At 43.8% G+C, this 19,969-nt stretch overlaps 2 protein-coding genes across 11 annotated transcripts in view; both read left to right on the top strand.

Moving 5' to 3' along the window:
- CRAMP1 (cramped chromatin regulator homolog 1) overlaps nucleotides 1–5,239 on the top strand; it is a 54,174-nt gene extending 48,935 nt beyond the window's left edge. For all 8 annotated transcript variants that reach the window (XM_053276764.1, XM_053276762.1, XM_053276759.1 and 5 more), the window contains one exon: nucleotides 219–5,239. In XM_053276764.1, the coding sequence (XP_053132739.1) occupies nucleotides 219–389 (171 nt within the window). In that variant the 3' untranslated portion in view covers nucleotides 390–5,239. The remainder of the gene's footprint in view (nucleotides 1–218) is intronic.
- Nucleotides 5,240–6,086: 847 nt separating this feature from the next.
- JPT2 (Jupiter microtubule associated homolog 2) lies at nucleotides 6,087–19,782 on the top strand. Of its 3 annotated transcripts, none has more exons than XM_053276004.1 (5): nucleotides 6,087–6,308; nucleotides 14,741–14,886; nucleotides 15,752–15,894; nucleotides 16,767–16,821; nucleotides 17,405–19,782. In XM_053276004.1, exons 1-5 carry the CDS (start codon nucleotides 6,265–6,267, stop codon nucleotides 17,584–17,586), a joined length of 570 nt encoding a protein of 189 aa, XP_053131979.1. In that variant the 5' UTR covers nucleotides 6,087–6,264; the 3' UTR covers nucleotides 17,587–19,782. The 3 variants fall into 3 exon arrangements, with proteins under 3 accessions (XP_053131979.1, XP_053131978.1, XP_053131980.1); XM_053276003.1 differs by lacking the exon at nucleotides 6,087–6,308 and adding an exon at nucleotides 10,149–10,219; XM_053276005.1 differs by lacking the exon at nucleotides 6,087–6,308 and adding an exon at nucleotides 13,797–13,945.
- The last annotated feature ends 187 nt before the right edge of the window (nucleotides 19,783–19,969 follow it).

Below are 19,969 nucleotides of genomic sequence, written 5' to 3'. Positions count from 1 at the left end.
TGGGCTGGGATAGGGACATTTGCTCTCCCCTCTGCTAAATATAAGATAATTGCCACTATTTGAGCCATTTTTGGAAGGGCAGTATAGAAATCTAATTAATTAATTAATTAAGCATTTGCTACACTGCTTTTCGAGTATGCACAATGCTTCATGTGTGTGATCTTGTTGTAATACAACAATACAATGCAACCATGCATCTTTCTTCCTTTTGTTCGTAGGTGGTAGATTCCCAGCTGGCTTGCATGATGAATGAGAACAGCATAGATTACATATCTCGTTTCAATGACCTCGCCCAAGAGCTGTCGATACCGGAGCCAGCCCGCAGAGAAATCCTCTTTGACGGAGGTGGCGGTGGTGGCGGCCCTCCCATTGGAGACCTCTCTCAGTGACCACATTCAACCAGCTGGGCTGGTAGAAACCCTTGAACTGGCTCTAACCTGGAGCGCAGTGGTGTTGTAGCTATGCAGCTGAAACCTTGTTGTCCTGGCAAACGCGTGCCTCCTCAGAAGATCCGTGTTGTCTTCAGCCATCTACTGGGATGTGCAGTATGCTAGGAACACTACAACTGGGAGCAGTATTATAGGAAATTTTACATATGTAAGCTGGTGACTAATGGCGTTTACAAGGAACCCTGGACTTGTGCTCTGGAATGGCCTGGGCAAGAAATCCCACGGAAAACCCATTTTGTGGTATCCACATTGGAGCTGGGCAAGGGGTGGAGGGGGCGGCAGCGTTATTTTATTTTAATATACGAATCTCAGTCTCTCGCAACTTGCATTGACGACAAATCGGTTGCATTTAGAGTCCTTGCACTTGCCTAACAGGCAGCGGTTTAATTCCATGATGCTTTTACCAGAATTCTTCTTGGTTCCCTCAAGTTCATTCACATTCCATTGACCCCTTTTCTTCCCTGCCTTCCCTCTCCCCCTCCCTCCTCTCTCTCTTTTTAAAAAACTTCCCTACTACCACTTCATCTCCCTCCTGTCTCAGCCAGCAGCTGATTTTTCATGCTCTCTTACTTCAACACACAATTCGGCCTGTTTCACACCATCATTTGATTTTTAAACCATAAACCACATGGTTTAATGTGGGTTACCAACATTTTGTGTGAACCTACACCAAGGTGGTTTGTGGCCTAAGATGAATCTGAGATTCCCTCCTGGGCGCATGGGTGCACACAATCTTGTAAATGGTGGTAACCCACATTAAGCCTAGAGTCAAGCCATTGTGTGAACCAGAGCTTTCTCTTGCAAAGGCCATCTTGCCTCCAAAAGGCCTTGTACATGCCAGATTCTCCTGAAGGCTAGAAACCATGTTGAAGGGGCTCTTAAACCGTTTTTTAAAATAATTATTATGCAGCTCTCTAGATATTTATGCATATCTTCCACTTCTTTTACATGCCTGCCTGATTGTCTCTAGAGTCCTCCTGGGAGAGAACCCATTACAGTACTTTGTCCTGTGACAGTAACCATGTTCTGCTTTGCTGTCCTGCAAATGATGGAAAGTAGGGTAGTTTAATGTGCTTCTCCTTGCTGATCCCAGTGTGACTGGCAGTTTTCGACATTAGAATTGCTCACCTGCATTCGTGGGTCCAAAATATTCCTCCATGGATCTTTTTCACATCTGCCTATTAATCATTCAACGCCTGGACTCTAATCCTGACAGCTACAGTTTCAAGAGAAACGAAAACTCTACCTCTTCTTTTAAAAATCCTGCTTTCTCATTTTTCCTTCTTTATTTAAGAAAAGGAAAGTTCTTTGTGCACCCAGTTGCTATGTAGTGTTGCGACTTCCCACATGGCAGTCCAAGCTGTTTTTCGGCTCCTGCAGCTTCAGAGATTGTGAGAATCCAGTATAGTCGTGGGTAATGCAAATATGTCCATCAGTATTGGTGCGGACTTGACTTGCTTTCCTGCACTGTTTGCTACTAATGTCTTCCCTCTTTTTGTTGTGTTTGGGAATATGGCATCAGAATCTTACTTACAGAAATGTGCGTGCTCACCAGAATGGGTCGTTCCCTTTCTTTCTCTTTCTTTCTTTCTTTCTTTCTTTCTTTCTTTCTTTCTTTCTTTCTTTCTTTCTTTCTTTCTAGTGTGCCTCTGAACTCCAGAGCAACTTCGACATTGCCTTCTATTTTCTTTGCGGGATTAGGAAATCTCTGCTAGGTTTGGTTTTATTTATTTATTTATTCGATTTGCATTCCTTTTGATACTTGTGATCTTTTCTTTAATGGGCTCCTGTCACTGGAACAGGAGGTCCTCAGCAACTTGAACATGCATAGCTGAGGAACAGGGTGGATAAACTGAAGTGAGAGAAACTCAGAATCATGTTCATATTTGTTGGATTATCATTTCCGTACGGCCTTCCCTTGGCATCATTATTTCTCCTTCACAGATACTTTGCCTGCCATGCTTTGCAGGGGCATGCACAGTCTTATTCCAACCCAAATAAATCCTTTATTGTCCCTGATGCTGACCATAATTGTGGTCCAGTGTCTCTGAAGCCCCACACCGAGCTCTCTGTGTACAGACACTTCTGCATTCCTCTTCTACAACCTGAAGAAAAACTTGCACATGCACTGAGGCATCTTCGGATGCATGCACAGTATTTCTATCATAGAAAGCAGTGGCGAGAGGGCTTTGGATGTGCATTTAGCAATGTGGCCTAGATGCAGAAAATACCTATTATTCTGTTCTCTCCTCGGTTATTGCCAGAACATTTGAGGCAAAGCCCGTTTTCTCATTGCCGTCATTCAGACAGTGAAGAGTTCCGTCACCCATAGAAAGCAATGTGGCTTTCTGACACTTTGGGGAGTTTGATGTTCAGACAAGACAGGGACTTTGTCACTTCATTAAGTTCTGGTTTTATTTGGCTATTCTCTCTCTCTTGCTCTCTCCCTCTCCCATCAACCCTGTCCTACCATTCCCCTTGGACCTTCTTTCTAAAAAAATTGTTTGCAGCTCACTTAAGAAGCCCTCCATCCTCAAGAGCGTCTAGATTGTCCCCCAGTCCTGCCGTTTAGTGGTATCTGCTTCTCAGGTCTCCGTCCCTTGTGTGCTGACACATTTCCCTTTGGCAGCCTACTTCCTCACTCCATGAGAAGATAGCATGTTGTAATAGCTATTTTTATCAGTGATGAGGTCAGCACATGTTCATGTCTTTTTGTTGCCTGAAGCAGATTATGGAACATCAGAAAAGTGAGTGAATGTTAGGAATGGGAATGAAGCCACCCGTCCAAATTGAAACCCATCTATAATAAAGTCTGTATTGCAGGTTTGGTTGTTAAAGATTACTTCTGTGGATGGAAGTTCTAGCTTCTCCCCTTTCCAGGCTCTCATTAATCGCCTCTTCTTCTGTCCCGGTTTTTCTATCTAGGCTTCTCCAGACATTTTGCTGAAATTGATCTCTTGTCCTGAAAGTTGCATTTAAAATATATGAACAACAGGCACTTGGAGTCCAAAACAAATAATGTTGACTTCTAATCAGTGACTTACTGCTATCACTCCTGTGAAAAATCCAGTAGCATGTCACTATTGGAAGTGGCTCAGCTTGGATATCTAGGTGTCCCTTTGTATGAGCCTTTACCCTTCGTGCTGCCAAGGGGAAAAACTGACCTCTGTGTGCAGGATCCTTTATTATGGCTGGATCAACACAATAGCAAGAATCCCAGTAAAAAACGTTGATCAGGATTAGTTAGCCCTGCAGAGCTGACTGTGAGAACCCAGAATTGCAGCTCAATCCTGATCAAACCATCCAGTGAAGGAGCATTTAACTAAGATAGGTAACCAGGAATCCTGGTTATCTATCCTGATTAAATACCAGTAGACCAGAGTGGTTTGACCAGGATTGAGCTGCAATTCTGGATTTTCACAGTCAGCTCTGCAGGGCTCACTACTCCTGCTCAGCTTTTTAACCAGGATCCTTGTGATTGTGTGAACCCAGCCTCAACCAACTGTATTCTTTATCAGAAGCAAAATTCCTTTTCGCTTGTGGCAAAGTACACTGAAGAAAGTTCTCTCGGAGCACGCCGAATCTTTCTCCTGCCTTATTTTGCAGTTGCCTGAGCTGTACAGAGAAGGCTTGACTGTGGTTAGCTGGTTTCCACTGGTGAATTTGGTCCCTGTAAAGCTTATTTCTCAAAGGTTTTGTGTGCGTTTTTGTTTTTTTAACATCCCGTGGATGCTTGACAAGTGTTGTGAGTTGGTCAGCTTGAGAGCGTGTGTTCAGTGACAACATGGTTTTCTTAAGTCCTGCGGGGCAGAACAGTGGCAGTTAGATACGTGTCTTGATCTAACGTTTTAAGATGAACCTTCACTAGGCAATGTACCAGCCACCTTTTTGAGTGCCTGTATGTAATAGTGATGGGTCAGCTTGCTTGCGCATTGCATTTTGATCAGCCAAGTAAATCAATCCGCACACCCTTTTTATCACTAGGAACAAAATCCATCTGGGAATTATCTTCCACAGGGTCTATTGAAATCAGTTGTGCAGGAGCACATTCCTAACCAGTTGTGCTCCAACCCTGCCCAAAATAGGATTTTTGAATATTATTTTAAGCTGGCATTGTATAACTTTTTTTTTTAAATTACTGCTCTTCTTTACTTTCCAGTCCGTTTAAATAACTTGGGTCTCATCATATCTACCAAGCTGTCCTTTCTGCTGACTTGACAGATCTTTTGTGGGATTTTAGTATTTTTGTGGGGTTTTGTTTTCAAAACACACACACGTCAGATGCGTTTGTAAGGAAAACACAGTACTGCACTTTGATTTACCAAACTCTTCTTAAAAACTCTCCTGACTTCACAGTGATCTATCAATGCTTAATAAGTGAAAACATTTGCAAGCACTACAAGTGAGTTATCATTAGTTGCCAAAATGTGATAACTGGCGTTAGAGCTTGTGGGTTTGGCGTGAGGCCTTCTTGCTGTTCCTTTTAATAATAGTTAAGCCATATCATCTAAGGTTTTTGGCTTGTTTTGACATGTGAATTTGTTTTATAGATAATAAAAGATGCATATATAGTGTATGTATAAAGCAAGAATGCTTGTCCTTACTGATTATTTTTTTTGTACCATATTGTAAATTATATTATTTATTCTTTACCAATTTTGGAAGAAAAACGGTGTTTGGGTTATTTAATATAATATACAAAAGCTGTTTTCCTCTGTTTTAAATTTCCAATTCAACTTGTAAAGCTGTTTTTATGATTGTGCATAAATACATACTAATCCTTGGTCTAATCCAATGTGTGTGGTGTCTGTACCTATTAAGCCAGGGATAGGCAACCTTGTCCTTGTGGCAATAAAATGGCCCTGAGCCATTTTTGGAAGGGCGGTATATAAATCCAATAAATAATAAGTTTCCCAATCGTGGAGACTTAAAACCGCAATTGGGGAACCCGAGGTTGGCAGGAGATGACTGTACTTGAATTGAGGTAATAAAGGCAACATAGGAACATTATTACTCACCCTCTGCTCACCAAAGAGAATCACCGCTTTAAAAAGGTGCCTCTTGGCTCAGTTAGCAGAAGCACTCAGGAAGCCTGCAAGCAGAGGGCTGCTCAACTTCGGCCCTCCTGCAGATGTTGGCCTACAACTCCCAGAATCCTAAGCTAAATCGGCCACTGTGGCTGGCGATTCTGGGAGTTGTAGTCCAAAAACAACTGGGGCCCCTAAATTGAGCAGGCCTGGCTGGAATCTCCAGGAATTGGAATTAATTTCCAAGCTTCTCTTGAGAGCAAGCCTGGAGCTTTCAACGGCTTGGTGTGTGGGGCGGAAATATTCGCTCCAGCCAGCGTGGGCAACTAACTCCAGATGTGGTTCTTCCACCACGTAGGTCAAGCAGCTGGGCTGGAGGCAGCCGACTCCCCTGCCCCTCCCACCCAGAGCACGTGATTCCCGCTCCGCCTCCGCCCGCTCTTGAGGAGGCGGGCGAGGGCCCTTGAAAGGGACCGGTCGCGCCCCTCTCTTCCAGCAATATCCAATAAGCGCCGGGGCCGCCTTGGATGGGCAGCTACGCCCTCCAATCGGCGGCGTAGAAAACTCCTCCAGAGCAGGGAACGGCGCCTACTTTGTTCGGTCTCTTTTCGAACCTCGCGCTAATGGGGCGGGCCCCGAGCCGTGGTTGGTCTGGAAGGATTGAGCGGCGGCTTCGCTGGCCAATGGGCTGCGCGGGCGCCTGACCTGTGGGGGCGACCGGCGCGGCGGAGTCCCGAGGAGAAAGCACTCTTCGCCTGCAGTGCTCGGTGTCCTCCTCGCTCGCTGTGATGTTTCAGGGTCCGGAGACCGACTCGGCTAAGCCCAGCTCCAGGTAACGTGGCCGGTCGGTGGTGGGGCGGCCTCCTCCGCCGTGGCGCCTGCCTGAGGGGGAAGCGGGTGTCGCCGCCGGACGCCTGGGTTCCTCCTTTGCTTCGTCTCGCCTGCGAGGGCTTTGCGGGGCCGCCTCGCTGGTTGTGGAGACCCAGGAAGTCCGTGTGTGGCCGCTCAGGAGCGTGCTTCGGATTGGGCTGCGAAGCGCCCGCTGTGTAGACGCTCTTAATTCGGATTTAAGCGGGCGCCCCTCACTAGGATCCGTTCTGGCGGCGGAGGGGCGTGTTGGTGGACGTGGCCTCTTTCCCGTCGTTGCCTCGCGTGGAGCTGGAGGTGGGTTTTTCACGGGGGTGGGGGAGGAAACTTGTATGGCCACCAAAAAAACAAAAACAAAGGCGAGATAAATTCTTCTCAGATAAAATATAATTGGCAGAATCTGCACTAAGCTAGTTGAGTGATTGCATTGTTTTCAATGGGACTCGGTCCTGACTAACCTATTATGGCAGTAAACATACCCGGTGGGTTTATTTTTGATGTATGATATCCTAGATGCATGATGTTTTTATATATATATATATATATATATATATATATATATATATATATATATATATTTTCATTCTCTAATTTAGGCTGTCCTGGCATCTCCAGATAGGGCTGAGGGAGACTCCTGCCTGCAACCTTGGAGAAGCTGCTGCCAGTCAGTGTTTACAATGTTGAGCTGGGTGGACCAAGGGTCTGACTCGGCAGAAGGCAGCTTCCTATGTGCCTATGACAAAACAAAACAAAAAAGAGCACATATTAGGTAGAATATTCAGTATTATTTACGCCTCATCGTCCTCTTTCGAAAGGATATAAGTGGCAAATGAAGTGACTTGCACAATATTCATGAGTTGAAGCAGACCGAAACGACTGACCTTCCTTGCAGGGATGTTGTGAGGATTCTTGAGATAACGTATGGAGAAATGCTTAGAACATTGACCTGGAGTGTGTTAGGACTGCAGAAGTAGCAAAAAATAATAATTGCTGTGTGTTTTGAATAACCGGAAGCGTTCCCGAGTGAGAGGAGAGGGAGTGGATATGCACAGAAGGAGACTGATCCCAGTGGATGGAGTTGCTGCTGCTTCAGTGGAGTTCTGCCTTTTTGCTGCTTATTGGTTCTGGCCATGGCATGAGTGAGCTTCCATAGATGCTTGGACCTAGGAAACAGTTTAGTCTGTATTCAGCTCTGTGAGCTCAATACTTGACCTGTATAGCCCTATAAAGACATTAAGAATCTAAGAAAAGCTCTGCTGGATTAGGCCAAGACCCATCCAGTCAAACATCCTACCTCACGTAGTGGCCAACCAGGTGCGTGTTGGAAAGTCTGCAAGTGGGGAAGAAGGCAACCATCCCCTCCCGCTGGTGTTCCCTAGCAGGGGCATGCTATCTCTGATCCTGATGAAAGTATGCAGATATCAAGGCTAGTAGCCAGCGATAGCCCTGTCTTCCATGAATTTCTCTAATGCCCTTTTAAAAACACCCACAGTGGTGACCATCACCACATCCAGTGGCAATTCCATAGTTTAGCTGCTCGTTGTGCAAAAAAAGTACTTCCTTTTGTCTGCACAGTATTTAGCTTCAGCGGATGACCCTGGTTTTTGATGATATGAGACAGAGAGAGAGAAAAGCTTCCTTCGGTCCACATTATCCACACTGTGCATGCTTTTATACACATACAGGTGTCTGTACATATTTTGTGTCTTTGTATGGATGGTTGTACATGTCTTCATTTTAAAAGTAAACCTAGGTACAGTTCTGTTGAATGTAACAAGTGAAGAACTGTACACAGATTGTATGTGTGTTGAACATATGTAAATAGGGCTCATGTGTTAATGGAGGGAAAGGAAAACTGCATTTTAAATTGCATTTCCTCAACTTGTTTGCTGCCAACCCCATGCAATAGCTAGGCTAACTCCGACAAAGACAGAAAGTGACCCTTTTTTAGGTGACTTAATTATTTTTTTAATATATTTAATATTTTTAAATTATTTTTTCTATAACTGAAAATTGTGAATGACTTTCTCTATGTTAAAAAAAGTGTATGACATCTGGGCGATGTAATATCCTGTTTAATACGCACTATGATTAGATCACTTACCCTTTTGACTGGATCTTGTTCTCTGTTGCGCTCTGCAAAGTAATCTCATACACTGCTTGGCCTTTTGACCTCAGCTTTGTTGTTTCCCCCCACACTTGCTCTCCCTGAGGTTACCACTTCATGTATCTCTAGACTGTGGAAGTTTATCCTGCAATAAATATTTTAGTCTGAACATGAATTTGAGTAGGTGAAATATTATATTGTAAGATAGATCCAAGATAGACAGGGTAATATTTTAATGCACTGCAGGTTTGAGAAGATTTGTGGACCAAAGGGTAGGCATTTTTTCCTAAAATGATTATTGGAGAACTGCTCTTACATGTTAATGAGGTGGTATGTGACTCCAGTTATTATAAGAAAGATAAATAAAGCTCAAACTGTTTGAAATGCCAGAAAAAAACCATTTATATTTGGCGAGTGGTTTTTCAGTCAGGAAATGCTGCAAGAAAGTGATAATTCCCCCTCAGTTGCCAATTTGGGGGCAAGAGGGGTGCATGGAAGGAGCAGAGGCTTTAGCAGTAGGATTTGCTGACATTCCGCTGTCATCTGGGTGGTGTTAGGGAAGGAGGCTGACCCACTATCCTCAATCTGCTCCTCAGTGTGGCCTGCGGACAAAATTAGATGGCTGATGAGGACTCTTGGGCATGTCTGCATCCCCTGTACCTGATCCTCTGGTTTGATACTCTAGTTCCCAGATGGGATTGTGCTAGTTAACACCGGGAAAGTTGAGTGCCACTGATATTGGAATTTTTGCACAGCTATCAGTGATTCTAAAGCGGTCCGCATCAGCCATGTAAACAGGCAAGTAGTGGCATGAACTGAACAACCTTGCTTGTACTTCCTGCAGAGTGGAAGAATGCTTGGTACTTGTGATCTCCAAAATAAACATGCCATTTTCATGGAGGATGGTGGTGGTTAGAATTATGTACTCTGTGTCTGTGCGCATGTGAAGGAAGGCGGGAGGGGAATACATTATACTTGCAGACACTCACAACAATAAAAATTGTGGGCAGAGCAGCTCTTGTATTCTGTGATTGCCTTGAGATGCTACTCGATGGGGAAGAATCTGTCTAAGGCTTGATTATCAGGCTGAGGCTGACTGCTCTGTGGAATCTTTATATTCCTAAGAGGTTTCATTGCTCATGTCCTGTGATACTCTAGAATGAATTTTTGCTGCAGGAGGTGGATTGGATGTTGACCGTTAAAGGGCATCTGACCATGTTGTCTGGAATGATTTTTCAGGAGGACTCAATTCTGACAGCAAGCTTTGTCTTCACAATGGGTGTTGACGTTGAAGACAAGATCTTGCTGTTCTCTTACAACTTCAAAGAGTGTTGCTTTTTTATCTGAGACATAAAATGTAGTTGATGAACCTGTCTCCTAATAACTGCTTCAGGCAACCTAGGTTTCTTGCTTTTTCCAGTAGAGCAATAACTAAGGATAAGAACAGGCACATTATTTATTTCCCCACCAATAATTCGCCTCTAAGCTAGCATATATGAATGAGCCCAATCAACCTGGGTAGCAATAGGGCTAACTGAGGCAAACGTGAAAGCAAAAATAACAGCTGTGGAGGGGCTGCTTCCCAGATGGTGTAAAAATGTGTTTCACATAGTGAAAGTGTCACAAGGGTAAGTAACTTGGATGGATTTTGTGCATCATCAGTAGCATTCTTGACTTTAGGAGGGGAACTGTGCAGGCATCGCCCTTTCTGAAATGCACAAGGGATCAGGACTGACTTGGAGCCAGAGCTCAGCCCTGGAATCTGTGAGGTAAGAGGCTTGTGTACATGCGGTAGATATGCAGCTGAAGAAGAATGGTCTCTTGCCAGCATTTTTGTATGACATTACAACTCAAAGATAAAAGAATATAAAATAGGCTCTGTAGGCTAGTCCTGCTAGGGAACTGAATAAGCTTGTCCAACTGCTTTCATGGGGCCAGACCACTCTTGCTGCTAGAACAAATCCGTCAGTTTCAGAATGTACTTTTAGGTATAACTTGCTACTGTTGGGCTCTGGAATCTGTTTCCAAGGCTGTTTTGACAAGCCCAATTACATGTTGCACGTAAACTGCACCTTAGTGGTCCTTTTTATTTCAAGAAAAACTGTTGCGGGGGGAGGGCAATCTGGAGCAGCCGAGTGTGACTCGCCCTTTGCCTGCCATTTCTTGTACTCTAATATCTCACCCTGGTTTCCAAAAAACATGTTTGTAATAAGTGACAAGAAACAAAAGAGTATGTGTGTGTACACACAAAAATGCACCAGCACCAATATACACATGTTTGTCTTCCACTCCAAATTGTCCCCCTGAGAAACAAAAGATCGGTTGGGATATGGCCCTGAGAGACATTAGTGTGTCATCTAGTACGTTAGTTGCATCTCACTGAAGTCACTGAACATACATGGGCTGCTTTTCCCTTCCATATGTAAACAGATACAGTCATTTTGTGCATACCTTGGATTACAAGGCAGAGGCTTCTGGGTTAGAGAGTAAAGCTTCCGTAGGATTGTAAAAGAAGAGGCATCTGGCTCAGATGAAGTGCTGGAACTCCTCGGTCCACATTTCTGACAATCTGGGATGTGTGTGTCTTGCTGACTGTGCTGCTGAGAAGCTTCATAGTGTTCAGCCTTTAAGCTGAGTAATGTGAAACTTCCCTTGTGAGCTTGTTTGTGTCATTGGCAATGTTTGTTCAAAGTCTGCAACGGAAACTCGCTCTGTTGTGTGCAATGTGTATGTTCGTTAGCAGACTCATGCCAGTGGTGCAATGCAATCATGTGTTGGAACGATGCCCGAATGCTGTAGTTGGTGATCTCAGGCGATTCTGGTAAATAGTGCACAGATATTACTTGTAATTGGTCCACTCATTGGCATGAGGACAATTTCCCAATATTTAACTTTCTTTAGGCTACAAATAATACACAGGTCTCTGTTCTCTAAGGTGTCTTACAATTAAAAGTACAGTAAGTGTGCAAACCGCACCTGCTTTGTGGCTTTAGTTGAAAAGCTCAGGCACCCAACCTCAGAGTGTAACTGCTTTAGAATTAATATAGGGATATTCAGTATTTAAGTTCAGCTCATAATTTGGAGGAACAAGGCTTGAAAGCCACTGTTGTAGTCTCAGTCCTATTGTGTTAAGTGCCTCCCTTCATACATAAGGAATTACTCAGCCTAATCAGAGTAGATGGGGACAGAAAAATCATGCAAAGAATAATTCATTTATTTTTAATGTACACCTCACCCTTTCTTGATGACTTTATTCAACTGAAATTTGAGCAATAATATTAGTGAATGTTTTCTTATAGTCTAAATGTTCAGGAGAGGGAATGGTGAGATTTATTGGGGAAGGAAAATCAAAAGCCTGACATTTTGCTGGCTCGGTTAGCACTTCTCATATGTTTAGCACATATACTGCTTCCCACAGGGTGGAATATCTCGCTAGTTCTCTAGCTGGCAGTGAGAACAAGCTTGGCTAGCTTATGCATGTGTTCATTGTAATGAATGTGTTGGCATGCATCAGCACTGATACTGAGTTTATATAAGCCTTGGATTTTATTTGCATGTGCAGCTGCATGCAAGTATCTTAACTTTGAAAGTTTTATAATTTGATAAAATAAGTGTTTGCTACATTATACATTTTGATCTTGTGATGCCTTTTAGCTAAGTGGTTACTGAAAATTCTAAGAAGATTGGTGATTGTCATTTGTCTAATGAAGGAAATGTGTAGGACTTGACACCATTTAAAAACAAAAGCCAAATCTTGCTTAGATTGAGGAATCCTAAAGGAGGAACTTCTTGCTTCCTTTCTCTCATTGTGCACGGCTAAGTGCTTCCTCTGTAGACTCTCTAAAAATACCAGATATACAAATGTGTTCCCAGCGTGGAACCAAAGATGGATCATTGGAAGCAGGCTTGCCAGTTGGGAATGTTTGAATTTAAATGTTGAGTTAAATGATACTAGATTGTGTCTGTTCTTAATTATTTTGGGAGACATCAAATAAGTTAAAGTGTTGATTTATTATGATGGCAGCTGAAATCTTGGCAAATGGTGCTAGTAAAATATCTAAGCCATTTCTTTCTCCATTTGAGTTCTTCTTTGCCTCTGTTATATTTCAGAGTTTGGTCACCACTTCAGATGATAGTCTCCAAAATACAATGGAGGCCTAAGTGTTGATACAGTCGTTTCTGTCTAGGAACAGGAAACGTGAGTCTTTGTGTAGTCCAGTAATCTTCATTGCAAGACCCGTGAGCCAGTGGCAATTCCCAACTACCCTAAGCACAATTCCCTGACTTGTTGCTTATTAGGTGTGTCTGAAGCTTCAGCTGAAACCATATACTCCACACAGCCCCCTCCGTACTGCATGGAAACTTTGCCTAGTGATGGTGGGGCTCGTTTAAGAGAAATGGGAATCGGTCAAGCCCTAGTGTCATCTTGAAAGGCGTGCATGGAATGCTGGGAAGTGCAGTCCTTCCTTCCCAGCTCTTTTCTCAAAGAGTTATATGGGAAATATGTATGTCACTTTCCAAGATGACACTGGGATTCAACAGGTCTCTGTTTCTTTTAAAGCCTCCACTCCCAATCCCGTGCTGGAGAAAGTACTGCATGGAGGTCAGTATGGAGAGAAATGACACTCATGTTTAAGGTTCCCCTCCAAAAAAATTTTTTTCAAAAAAATTTCAAGCCTCCACTTGAAAAATAGTAAAAATCGCTGCTCATCATGGGACCAGTTTGATTCTCATGCTTATTAGTATATGGTTGAGAACTTTAACATTGCCCTGAGTGACACTTCTAGACACTCCTTTTCTTTCCATCTAAGCTACATTCTTTAATGACACTCTCATCCTGTTCGTTGCAACCTTGACTTTGTTCTGGAATGTGTCCTTCTGATTAAAGCTGAAGAAGAAACATTTAGACTTTAGCAGTCCAGCAATATTTGCTGTGTTAGTTGCACAGGACAAAGGAGGAGCTGTTCTTGGACTGTTCTCATTTAAGGATTGCCTGTCCATCTGAGATAGAGCCTGTTAAGATGCCCCTCCTAGTATTTTCGGTTACAGTGAGCCTCATGCCCCTTGCCTTTGTTCCAGATCCAGACTTGGCTCTCTGTATCCTGTGGTGGCCTTGTCTTGTTGATGCCAGTGTCAAAATCAGATCTGTGTTTAATTGTTCCTTCTCTGAAATGTAGCAGTAAAGCAGCCTTCACTTTGACAAAAAAGTGGGAAGGCAAACTGAGGTTTGGGGAGGATTGATAACAGTCCAGTAAACTAAACAACACATGCTGTTGTACATTTTACAACCTTGGTATATTTCTGAGTAATATAATAGACTTCAAGATGCAAATAAGGAGCACCTTTAATACAAACTGGGAAAGGGTGTGGATGACTTCATAAGAAATAGAGTTATGCATTCAGCCTTTTTAGGTTTGAAACTAGGTGTGGTAAATGACCTCACCCAACAACTGAGACAATGGGAAGATATCCAGCAGAAGTAATTTACAGATGATGTAAGCAATTCTTTACCACACACAACCCTCCCATTTTTTGCTTGTGGAAGTGTGTGTGTGTGTGTGTGTTGTTTTTATTTATTAGATTTATATACCGCCCTTCCAAAATGTCTCAGGGCGGTTCACAACATGATAAAAACAATTAAAACAAATTAACAATTCAAATCAAACTATTAAAACACAATAAAACCAATAAAACAGCTAAAAGCCCTGAAAATCAGGGCAACAATTTAAAACAGTTAATCATTTAAAACTCTGGAAGGCCAGGCCAGATAGGTAGGTTTTAAGGGCTCTCTTGAAAGACAGCAATGATCTCAAATCACGAATTTCTGCCGGGAGTGCATTCCATAGCCCAGGAGCAGCTACAGAGAAGGCCCGCCTCTGCGTCGCCACCAGACAAACTGGTGGCAACTGGAGACGGACCTCCTCAGATGACCTTAATGTGCGGTGGGGATCATGTAGAAGATGTTTGTGCAGTTCTCACAGCAATCATCTTTCATTCAATAGGATGATATGCCACTTTTTAAAAAAGTACTTAAGCAAATCTTAACTTTTGTAGAAAGCAGCAGTGGGATGTGCAGAACACAGATAGGTAGTATATGATCCCTGGGATACATACAGCCTATCGAGGCATCCCCAAACAAGCTGCTGTAGCCTTTCCTCCCAGCCATGGGAAAAATCACACTATGGGGATGCCAAGATTAGGGAGATACCTTGTTGATCTACAGATCGCCTTGTTCTGCCATAGAACTCATACTGCACATCTGTGCTCATGGTTCGTTATTCTGTAAACAGGGCGCTGAAACCCCCTGGAGGAGGCTCTAGCAATCTCTTTGGAAGCCCAGAAAAAGTGTCTCCCTTCAAGTCACACAGAATGGCATCGAACATATTTGGAACAGATGAAGAACCTCAGAACCTCCCAAAGAGAACCAATCCTCCAGGTAAGAGCCATCCCATTTGCCTGGGGGCGGGCACCATGGAAGGGAGTGGCAGGGTGCCCAATAACAGTATAATAACATAGATAACCTGTGACTGATGTTTCACTGCTTGTGGACACAGTCTGTTATATTGAGCTTCCGTTCCAAAGCATACTATCCTTGTTCAAGTTAGTAAGATTGTTTTAGGGTAAATGGGTTGTGGAGGTCAGCCAACACTTTCCATACAACAGGACATATCACTGCTTCGTTGACTAATAAACTGCTGGATAAACTTCAGCCCTAAATGTAATCTGCTCATGAGCTAAACTGAACCTTTTTCCCCCACAGTTGGCACAGTCTTGATATGAAATGTTTGAGATTATTCCTTTGGACTAGTATAGATATATATATATTGGAGTGAGGAAGAAATAAATTTAATACGGGAAAAATCACTCAGAGGCTTACAAAAACAGTCGGTTGCATATGATGCCTCGGAATTTTGGCATTTATTTTTATTTGCATTTTATATCCCACTCTTCCTGCAAAGAGCCCAAAGCAGTGTACTTGGTTATGCTTATCCTCACAACAACTCTGAGAGATAAGTGACTGGCTGAGTCACCTATTGAGTTTCATGGCAGAATGCAGAATGAACTTAGAGTCTCTAGTCCTGGTCGGATGCTCTGACACTGTACCACACTGGCTTTCTGCAATGTAGTGTTAGTTCTGTTTGATTACCTATGTGTAATGATGGCAAAACGTTGGCACCAAAGCAGGGGGGAAATGTTAATCTGAGTCTACAGTTCATAATCTGGAACACACATGATATACCTGGGAGAATCTGAAGGGAAGAACAGTACCTGCTAAATTTGTTGGTACAACTGTCTTGCAGGTGGGAAGGACAGTGGCATATTTGAGGACCGTAAACCTAACCCTTCTCGTCAACTTACAAATCCACCTGGTGGGAAATCAAGCAATATTTTTGGGTCTCCACAGCCTGTTAGCACTGTCAGAGCACACCCAAACAAGCCAAAGGTAACTATTATACTTTTCATCTCCTTAAACCAACCTCATGGAAGCCCAGTCTGGGGAAGAATTAATAGTGCGAATCAAATGGCTATGCATTTACTTTTTATCCATAAAGTTGCTGAACTGGGGTCCTGGGTAAAGGATTCAGAAGCTACTGATGCAGAGAGTCCCATCCTGATAATGCTGACCTAGCCTTCTGTGTGCTGCAGAGTGCTGAACTGAAAGTGCACAGTTGTCTGTATGAGAAGTGTGCTGCAGTGGGAGGTGTTGAACAGATACAGAGCCAGATACCTGGAAGATGCTGAAACCTGCCTAATGTATTGAGTTGCACTGTTGTACCACATGTACAGACAACACTGCAGAAATGTGAAGTCCAAGGGCGAAGCTAGAAGCTTTGCCCTTGAAAAGGGCTGATGGCAGAAATCTGTTAATTTTCACCCATGGAAAGGTGGGCTTCATCGCTAGGGCATATGCACATCTAGAGTATTATGCAGGCAGCTACAAATCTGCTTGCCAGTGGCAAGTGCCCCCAACCCTCTGGCAAGAAGGACACCCAGCACCACACAGATCTCCTCATCTGAGGGCTCATTACCACTGCCATTTTTGAGAAGGTAAGAAACAGCAGAAATCCTTTCCGAACAGTAGGAGAAGGCTCCCACTGTTTCTTACCAGTGCAAATGTCAGAAGGCCCACCTCTCTCCTAAGGCCTCTGATCTGAAAAGGATCCGAGGGAAGAGAGGGGGTTGGTGGTGACATAAACAGTGGCTGACTAGTGAGCTAAGCCTACATTTGTAGATCCATGGTAGTCTGTGATGGTGCTGGAGCCAATGGAATGGAAAGCTTTTTAAAAAACAAAACACTGTGTATATTTTTTTCAGGATCACATTGTCTTGAATGACAGAGGAGACTCGCCACAAGAAGTAAAACAAAAAGGTAAATGAAGCATGCTTTATTGGAAGCACACACAAAAAATGCCCAGAGGGGTGGATCTTCTTCTCCTTGGCACAATTGTACTTTATCCATTACTGTGGTGCATTTGTGTTGTCACTGTGTGACAAGACTTGGACTGTTTACCTGGTATTCCTGAGGGCAGTGTACATGCCACTCTCCTATTTATCCTTTAAACAACCCTGTGAAAGAGCTAGCTTGGTAGGTGGTAACTGGCCCACGGTTGCTCCAGGGGGTTTCGGGGTGAGTGACGTTTGGGTCCCAGGTCTCCATCCTTAAATCCCACATTCTCTGTGCTACACTGCATTGGCTCTCTAAGACACATGGAGGATGCCGGTAGCTGAAGAGGCACGTCTTTGTAAGCCTGTCTTGACTGTTCTGCTCTGTCACCACATCTTGCATCTTCAGCTATTTTTCCTTACTTCCCTGTGAGTATCCTAAATTTGGGAGAAGCACAGCAAGATGTTCTGGGAGACATGCGACGTTTGCTCCACCTGTGTTTTGCATTCAAACGCTAGAAATAGCTATGTCCTGGCATGGCCATCTAACATCTTCTTTTATTATGCAGTTGTAGAAGTCCAAAGGCCTCCGGTGGAAGAACAGAGTGTAAAGAGAGAGCTGCAGACGGAGCCCACCAAAGAGCCTGAACCCAAGATAGATGACCACGAGCCCAGGCTGGGGCCACGGCCAAGGTCTCACAACAAAGTCCTCAACCCCCCTGGGGGCAAATCCAGCATTGCCTTCTATTAGGGAAAGCTGCTCCTTTTCCCCTAGTGAAGTTGGCACAGAAATATTTTCTGAGTGTTCAAGGGCAGAGCCAAAAGCCTACCCTATAGGTGTTTGAGCAAGGAGGCTTTTAGTGGTTGGGCTGATTTACTATGCTGGCAGAAGTTCAATGTGAGCGTTTCTGTTTCTAAAGATACTGATCACAGACTTGAGAGAGAACGCTTCTAGCCTATACTCTTCTGTTGCTTTCTGAACATGGTTAAGGAAAACCTCCCTGTAAAGGGTTGCAATGTACATTCCTGCTAGAGGCAGATTTATGTATCATATTTTTTCCCCATATTGCCACCTTGATGCTTAGACTAGGTAATGTAATCTTGAGAGAATTAATGTTGCTGGATAAGGAGAGAAGCTGGCCACAGCTCTGACTGAACATCAGTCTGAACTGTGAACTAAAGCTCTCCCTTAGTCTGTCTTGTTGTAAAAGTTAAGGGTAGGAGATTGTAAGCAAACTCTCTCTTCTGGGCAGGAATTACAGTCAACACAAGTCATCCAAAAGCTTTCTAAAGCAGTCTCCAAAGCCTTCACCTTTCCCTTGTGGTGGCAGAAGTCTGCTTTCAGTGATTAGCTTGGTGTGGTCTCTCCAGGTAGCTGAAGATGTGAGTTCAACAGCAGTGAAGGGGGTGTTTGCAGTTATGAACGGCACAGAACAACCTCTCTGTTGAAAGGCCTCTGCCAAACCACATCGTGTAGCATTAGATTGTGAATCCTGTCCAAAGAGATGGTTAAGAAGCTAGCATTCTCCTCCATCACTAGCTTCCAAATAGGTTGCGCTTGGCGGTTTTGGCTTCCATTTGGACTCTTAACTGATCTAGTTCTGTTAGTGTATTTGCCTTCCTCTCTTGATCAGCCTTCAGTTGCCTTTAGCCGCTTCGGCCTATTCTGTGGGAGTCATGCTGCCAGGCCCTCGGAGACAACACCTGTACCTTTAATGGTGCTCCAGCCACTGTGTCTTCCACTAGTCCTCTTGCCTGTCTGCCTCCTTCTGACTGCAGTGCAGCAGAATTAAGCCTAGCTGCAGCAGGCGTGGAAGAAGACCACTGGGGTAAATAGGGTGGGGGCTATAGCCCCTCTCATTGCATTTAGAGGTTTGAGTAATTAATCAATCATCTTTATTACCGTCCAAGACCAGCATAAGGGTTGAGTAGTCTCTCCAGGCAAGGATTTGGCAACCCTTTCTGGAGCCATGGATGATCCTTCCTGTTACTTCCTAATACATTGCAGCTGGCTTGAGCCTCCCTCTAACTAGGGATGGTTCCAAGTTCCTTGCCGTCTGGTACTACTTATGACACACGGGCTGATCAGATGTATTAGCAATAATGGTGTCTTTTCTGTCACAGTATGTGGATTTAGGGCTGGGGAAGATTAAAAGGGAAGGTTCTTAAAAACATCATAGAGTCCTTAGAGTGGAGTCCTCATTACCGATGTCCCAGGATTCCTTATCTGTCAACAGCAAGTCCTTAGACTGTAGTGGCTTGGCTTGCCTTACTCCTGATTCCCTAACATACACATGAGTTCACCAGCCACACTCAAGAACTAGCAGCCTGGCTTGTAGAATGGCTCCCTGTACCAGCAAAACCCCAGATTGGTTGGCAAACTACTTCTGAGGAGCAATCTTGGTAGCAGGCATCATCTGTTCAAGTAGTAGATGAAACAGTTGTTGTACCTCTTGATTTGTCTTCTGCTTTGGGGAGTGGAGGGAAGAGCAGCTCTTCATGGCCTGTCACTTTCTGGCACTCTTTGTTCGTGGCCCACCCAAAACTGAAATGGGCTGGGAATAAGAACAGTTGGGTGTGGACAGTGAGTCCTGGATTTGTCCAAAAGGAACAACATGGGGACGCAGGCCAGAGCCTGCTTCTCTGGCTTGGCGTCTTGATTGTATATGGACTTTGCTCCTAGCTAAAGCACTGCTCTTGGACAGTCTGCGGTGGAAGTATTAAAAGGTGCATTTTCACCAGTGCCTCTCTCTTGGATAATTTTCCAGCTAAGCCTTAAATTATTACTGACTTAACAAGTGTGCCATTTTCCCCAAGGGATGGCTGGGGAGTATGCACTTTCCAGATAAAAGGGTGCTCTTTTTTTAATGGGCAGAGGGAATTTAACAACTCAGATGTGTGTCAAAGCATGTACTGCTCAATAAACTGTATTTTGTTAAGGTGGCAAGTTCTAGTGGCGTGCCTTCATGGACTGTCTCTCGTGGGGTTAACCACCAGTATGAGAACATGCCAAATGTTGGAATAAGTGTATCATACTTCTACATATATACACACACACTTAGTGTGACTGATTTGTATATTTTTTGTGGTATAATATCATACATAGTAGTATACTAAGCAAAAAAGATTGGAGC

The sequence above is a fragment of the Hemicordylus capensis genome, chromosome 13 (genome assembly GCF_027244095.1).
Source record: "Hemicordylus capensis ecotype Gifberg chromosome 13, rHemCap1.1.pri, whole genome shotgun sequence".
Classification (NCBI taxonomy): Eukaryota; Metazoa; Chordata; class Lepidosauria; order Squamata; family Cordylidae; genus Hemicordylus; species Hemicordylus capensis.
This window is presented reverse-complemented; position numbering and strand designations above follow the sequence as displayed.

Coding starts and splice junctions, on each gene's coding strand:
- JPT2 (XM_053276003.1), top strand. CDS start 10,164: ATGCACAAGGGATCAGGACTGACTTGGAGCCAGAGCTCAGCCCTGGAA. Junction 14,887..15,751: donor AAAGAGAACCAATCCTCCAG/GTAAGAGCCATC, acceptor ACTGTCTTGCAG/GTGGGAAGGACAGTGGCATA. Junction 16,822..17,404: donor ACAAGAAGTAAAACAAAAAG/GTAAATGAAGCA, acceptor TTTATTATGCAG/TTGTAGAAGTCCAAAGGCCT.